Source organism: Meleagris gallopavo (genome assembly GCF_000146605.3).
Source record: "Meleagris gallopavo isolate NT-WF06-2002-E0010 breed Aviagen turkey brand Nicholas breeding stock chromosome 3 unlocalized genomic scaffold, Turkey_5.1 Chr3_random_7180001957511, whole genome shotgun sequence".
Lineage (NCBI taxonomy): Eukaryota > Metazoa > Chordata > Aves > Galliformes > Phasianidae > Meleagris > Meleagris gallopavo.
Window position 1 is genome coordinate 5,035 of NW_011094728.1, and position 6,303 is coordinate 11,337.

Below are 6,303 nucleotides of genomic sequence, written 5' to 3' on the forward strand. Positions count from 1 at the left end.
AACCGGATGAGGTTCAACACAAGCAAGTGTAGGGTCTTCCACCTAGGGAGGAATAATTGCATGCACCAATACAGGCTGGGGGATGATCTGCTGGAGAGGAGCTCTGCAGAGAGGGACCTGGGCATCCTGGTGGACGACAGGTTGGCCATGAGCCAGCAGTGTGCCCTCATGGCCAAGAAGGCCAATGGCATTCTGGGGCGCATTAAGAAGAGCGTGTCCAGCAGGTCGAGGGAGGTGATCCTCCCCCTCTACTCTGCCCTGGTAAGGCCTCATCTGGAGTACTGTGTCCAGTTCTGGGCTCCCCAGTACAAAAAAGACAGGGATCTCTTGGAAAGAGTCCAGCGGAGGGCCACAAAGATGGTGAAGGGCCTGGAGCATCTCCCCTATGAAGAAAGGCTGAGTGAACTGGGTCTGTTTAGCCTTGAGAANGTCTCCTTCTCTGGAGATATTCAAGTCTCGCCTGGACGCCTACCTGTGCGACCTGGTGTAGGGAACCTGCTTTGGCAGGGGGGTTGGTCTCGATGATCTCTAGAGGTCCCTTCCAACCCCTACAATTCTGTGATTCTGTGAAGCCATCCAGAAGGACCTGGACAGGCTGGAGAAGTGGGCCGATGAGAAACTAATGAGGTTCAATAAGGCCAAGTGCAAGGTGCTGCACTTGGGTCGGGGCAAACCCAGGTATTTATACAAACTGTGGGAAGATCTCGTTGAGAGCAGCCCCATGGAGAAGGACTTGGGGGTCTTGGTGGATGAGAAACTGGACATGAGCCAGCAGCGTGCGCTTGCAGCCTAGAAGGCCAACTGTTCTGTGCTGCATTAAAAAAGGGGTGGCCAGTAGGGACAGGGAGGTGATTGTCCCCCTCTACCTAGCTCTTGCAAGGCTCCATCTGGAGCAGTGTCCAGGCCTGGGGCCTCCATTACAGGAAGGATGTGGGGCTCTTGGAGCGGATCCAGAGGAGGGCCACTAAGAGGATCAGAGGGCTGGAGCACCTCTCCTACCAAGAAAAGTTGAGGGAACTGGGCTTGTTTAGCTTGGAGAAGAGAAGGCTCTGGGGGAGCCTCATTGTGCCCTTCCAATACTCGAAGGGAGTATATAAACAGGAGGGGGTACATCTGTTTACAAGGGTAGATAGTGATAAGACAAGGGGGAATGATTTTAAACTAAGACGAGAGGTTTAGGTTAGATATTAGGAGGAGGTTTTTCACTCAGAGGGTGGTGATGCACTGGAACAGGCTGCCCAAGGAGGTTGTGGATGCCCCATCCCTGGAGGCATTCAAAGCCAGGCTGGATGTGGCTCTGGACAGCCTGGTCTAGTGGTTGGCAACCCTGCACATAGCAGGGGGGTTGAAACTAGATGATCATTATGGTCCTTTTCAAGCTAGGCCATTCTATGAATTCTATACTGGTATATAAGTCATCCTACCTGTCCATCAGTGATGGAGATGACATTGGTTGGAATGTAAGCAGACACATCACCAGCCTGCGTTTCAATGACAGGCAAAGCAGTCAGAGAGCCTCCTCCAAAGGAATCGTTCATTTTAGCTGCTCTCTCCAGCAGGCGAGAATGCAGGTAGAACACATCACCTGGGTAGGCTTCACGGCCAGGTGGACGGCGCAGCAGCAGAGACATCTGACGATAGGCAACAGCCTGCGCAGTAGCATAGAGAAGTCTCAGATTTCAGTAGTTCATTTAAAATTTTGATTTTTTTTTTTTTTTTTTAAACTTAGGGTGATCATACAGCTATAAGCACCAATGCCAGACTGATGTCTGTAAACAATGATTCCTGACCTGTTTGGATAAGTCATCATAGATGATCAATGCATGTTTTCCATTGTCTCTGAAGTATTCCCCCATGGAGCAGCCTGAGTAAGGAGCCAGATACTGAAGGGGTGCAGCATCAGATGCTGTGGCAGACACCACAATTGTGTACTTCATGGCATCTGGAGAGAATTAGTGAGATACACCACCATAAGTACATTATGTTATCATGTCAATAACCAACAAATGCAGCGTGCATGTTAAGTACTAGTTGTTGAAGCAAAGCCAGGCAGCATCACTACATTGTTGCAAGAAAGAACACTAAACTAACATATCAGTTAGCTTGACTAACTCAAGAAGTTTCAAGAGTAAGCTTATGGCAGCTATCATCCAGCGCTTGCAGACTTATTTCTCATTTAAAATTAGGTTTAAACTTTGACTAGGACACACTTGGGCTCTGGAAGTCACTCAGAGCCCCAGTGGTCTGATTTCTTAGCTTCTGCAAGGAGGTACTACAGTGCTTCATAGTCCAAGACAAGTTGTCACTAGAATATCTTCTTTTTCCTACGAAGTATGATTCTGCTTGACCAGCAGGCAAGAGGTAAGGTGCTTAATTTCTCCTAAGCTCTGTTACAGCTTTTTTGTTAGACATGCAATAACATTTATTGGAAAACAGTAACATAATCCATGTTTGGGCAGTAAAGGCTGTTTGCTGAACTTTAAATTGCCATTCACACTGACTTGTGTGCACATGAAGCAAATGCCCAGTCCATAAATACTTGTGGGCCACAGCTTATAAAATTGAGTCTGCCTGGCTCTCAAGAAAAAATTCTCTGAACTCTGAAAAAATACAGTAACTCCACGGTCTCGTACTAGTTCTCTAATGCACTGTATTGAAAAGGTGGCTGCCCCCCCAAGAACTGGAAAGATTTCCTGCTCACAAAAGCAAGTGGTTTTCTCATCTAATAAGAAAAGAGCTGTTTATATTTCCAATTAGAAGAGTTCATAGTAGCATTCAGTGTTATAAGAACAGAACGTCACTATTTGCCAAGCTCAACCATCATCAAAAATCTGTACCTGCATCAGTGAGCCTCTTCACCAACTGAGCAACAGTAGATCTCTTCTGGCCAATAGCAACATAGATACAGTACAACTTCTTTTTCTCATCTACTCCATCATTAAATCGTTTTTGGTTGATTATTGTGTCAATTGCAATTGAAGTTTTCCTGTATAACACAGTTAAGTAAAGTTACACTGCATTTTTCTCCCAGCCTCCACACATCTGTGTTCAGCTTTGTAGAGCAGAGCATGCTGTACACAAGTCTGTTTATGAAAACATTTTTTTAGGCTGAGCATTTAACTTACCCAGTCTGCCTGTCACCAATGATCAGCTCACGCTGGCCACGACCAATGGGCACCAAGCTGTCCACAGCCTTAATACCAGTCTGCATAGGTTCCCGCACAGAGATTCTGGGAATGATGCCAGGGGCCTTTAAGCCAACTCTTCTACGCATTTTAGATGTAAAAGAACTCTTAAAAGAGAGGAAAAAACACATTGCAGTCTGTATCACACAGAAGCCAGCTTAACATTTAGCATTATTAGGCTTAGTTACACTTACCTTCCCATCAATTGGATTGCCCAGGGCATCTACAACACGGCCCAGCAGCTCTTCTCCAACTGGAACATCCACAATAGCACCAGTTCTCTTCACAACATCCCCTTCCTTGATCAGTCTGTCATTACCAAACACAACAACACCAACGTTGTCAGGCTCCAAGTTCAAGGACATTCCCTAGGACAAAGATCATACTATCATGAGAAAAACAATACCAACATCCGTGTTGAACTCTTGACAGTTTAATATTGATGTGATTAATACGGGATGCTGGCAACTTCAATCTTATTTGGAACAATCACTAATGTTCTGCTTACATCCAACATAAGCGGGTTTTGTCACTAGTATAGAAGATGCCTAAGTCCTCAATTTACTATGTAATTAGTTGTACTTGCAGCACTCATCCCTCCCCCCAAGAAAAACAGAAAGGGTTCAAATACACTTAACTTGCCTAAGAATTCAACAAGAAAGAAGAATTGGCTTATCTGTTAAAGGTAAATTACAGCATTAAAAAAAAATGTTGGAAGAGATGCTGCAGTGCTCCCAGGAAAGTCACCTTTCTAACTTTAGTTTACCCTTAAGACTGTAAGAAGTCAGCAAATTGCACAGTACATTGGATCACAGAGCCTATTCTTCAACAGTAATCAGAAAAGCCTGCCTGAAACTAAAGAAAACAAAAACCAATGCCAGATTAACTTTTAATGCTTCCTAGAGGAAGAAAAACAAAGCTCAAGTGTTGGCTGAAAAAAGGTAACAATACCAAAAAACAAAGCATTACAAGTTCAAAGAATATTTACTTTTTGTAGTATTATTTCAACATACTACATATTTAAGTTACAATGTAGCATATAAAAGCTCTATATGAGCAATTCCAAGCACAGTATCAGATTCTCCTTATGAAAATCATCTTTTCACTTCTAGGACAGATAAACTGCTTTAGTGAAAGCTAACCTTCAGCCCAGAAGAAAACTCTACCATTTCTTCTGCTTGGACATTTCTTAGGCCATACACACGGGCAATACCATCACCAATTGAGAGCACGTGGCCAGTTTCCTCAAGTTCAGCAGAGGTGTTGGCTCCCAAAATGCGTTCCTCAAGAATAGAGGATACCTCAGCAGTGCCTAGAAGATATTTCAAACCAGATTTAGTGAATTAAGGTGAGGTATGAATTCAGTAAGCTTGTCTTGAATTCACAAGCTAAAGTATCCATTCTCAAGTAAATAATATCTAGCAAGCAATACTCTTCCTTACATACAATGTATAAGCTAAGTAATGGATTCTGTGTTCACAGCCAATAAAAGCAGCTTCAATTCATTACTGAGCCAGCTTCAGTAAATACGGTGATGGATGTTTAGTTATTTTTCCTTCAGTACATCCTACAGTCTTAGCAATCCCTCTCCCTGGACAATCATTAGTCTAAATAGATTAGACTTTGCTAAGAGAGTAGACACACTAGCTCTGCAGGGAGAGAATTTACTTAGAGTAGACACATCAAAACACCGTCAATTCATTGGTAACCCAATAACCAAGTATATTTTAAAAGCACTTAATGTGTTTAAGGAGCAAGTTGTTCAATATAGGCTATAAAAGCATATTTTCCATCTTCCTCCAATTAGGTAGTATGCCTACAACTGTTTATTTCTTTAGCTAAGATACAGCAAGCAATATAGTGAAACTTATTTCCTAATAATACCTTTAGGCAGTCTAAACCGTGTCAAAAACTGTATGTGAGCCACAACCAAACACAGCTACGCATTGCTGTGGCCTTGTTTTGTGCGGTCAGCACAAGAGTTATAACCAAGAATCAAGGTCAAACTTGAGCAGGCCTGAGAAAGTCATCCATTTCCTAATATTGTTACAAAGCAGGCAGGAAATTGAAATTCAAGGCATTTTTTCAGATAATTATGCAGAACTTAAAGATCGAACTGGATCTTTGTGAGGTAAATAAGCTGAATAAGCCAGATGATATGTTACCACTCCATTCGTTCGGGCATACTTTGAACAATTATTACAGTGACATCTCCTCAATGTGACCCCATAATTGATATTTCACTTTCCAACACAGTACATAAACATCCTCAAGTGTTTTATCAGCTGACACATACACCACACACTCCAACTTTAAATTACCCTGTCTGACTGATCAAGTTCTTAAACAACATTCTCATAACAAAGACCTTTCCTCAGACTCACCAGTTCTCTGAAAATGTGATTTGGAGGCATGGATGTTTCTTGCAGCAATGGATGCTACACCCAAGGTATTTCTGGAAATCTAAAATAATTAGTTGTTTCAATAACAGTGAAATTTCCTCAATCGCACAGAATACAATACTTTAAAGAGAGACTACATTAAAATTTCTCAGTAAGGGCTAAGATATTAAATGCACTTCCATTTTGAGTTGAGCTCCAAAGCACTGCATTTACAAGTTAGAGTTATGAAAGCAAACACAGCATTTTTAAGCAAGGAAAGATAATGAAATTTTGCTCTAAATTACTTGCTGCATTTTTCTGCATAGCCTTTGCATTGCACTGTCAACCACCACAGCAGCTCTCAGAGCAACACCTCCCCTCATTCACCACCACTGCTCAAAACATCAAAAGCTTGGGGCATAAATAAATCAGTGCAATCCTTAGGCATCTGCATAAGGGAAAAAAACAAGGTTATGTCTTCTGAGAGTTAACCTTTACAAGTAAAGTTCAACTACAGTATTTCTGAAAGATGGCTAAAATATATGCAATTACACAAAATAGAAGTCTGTGAAAATAAATGCATTAAAGAATTATCATAACACCATCTCCTAAAGCTCCCAATGCAGGGTTGATACGATTTCTCTGAAATCCTGACCAGGTCTCCATGTTCACCTTCACAAAGGACACTGGTTGGGAGCCAGCTCTGACAGATCTCTGCATCCTAAATAGCGCTGCCG

At 42.4% G+C, this 6,303-nt stretch overlaps 1 protein-coding gene across 1 annotated transcript in view; it reads right to left on the reverse strand.

Annotated features, from left to right (window-relative positions):
- Nucleotides 1-1,398: 1,398 nt before the first annotated feature.
- The window catches only part of LOC100545914 (ATP synthase subunit alpha, mitochondrial), a 5,283-nt gene continuing 378 nt past the window's right edge, over nt 1,399-6,303 (reverse strand). Inside the window, exons 2-8 of the mRNA XM_019610770.2 lie at nt 5,570-5,648; nt 4,328-4,497; nt 3,380-3,553; nt 3,126-3,292; nt 2,838-2,986; nt 1,791-1,942; nt 1,399-1,649 (exon numbers count right to left, since the gene is read on the reverse strand). Coding sequence (XP_019466315.1) covers nt 1,416-1,649; nt 1,791-1,942; nt 2,838-2,986; nt 3,126-3,292; nt 3,380-3,553; nt 4,328-4,497; nt 5,570-5,648 — 1,125 coding nt within the window. The 3' untranslated portion in view covers nt 1,399-1,415. The remainder of the gene's footprint in view (nt 1,650-1,790; nt 1,943-2,837; nt 2,987-3,125; nt 3,293-3,379; nt 3,554-4,327; nt 4,498-5,569; nt 5,649-6,303) is intronic.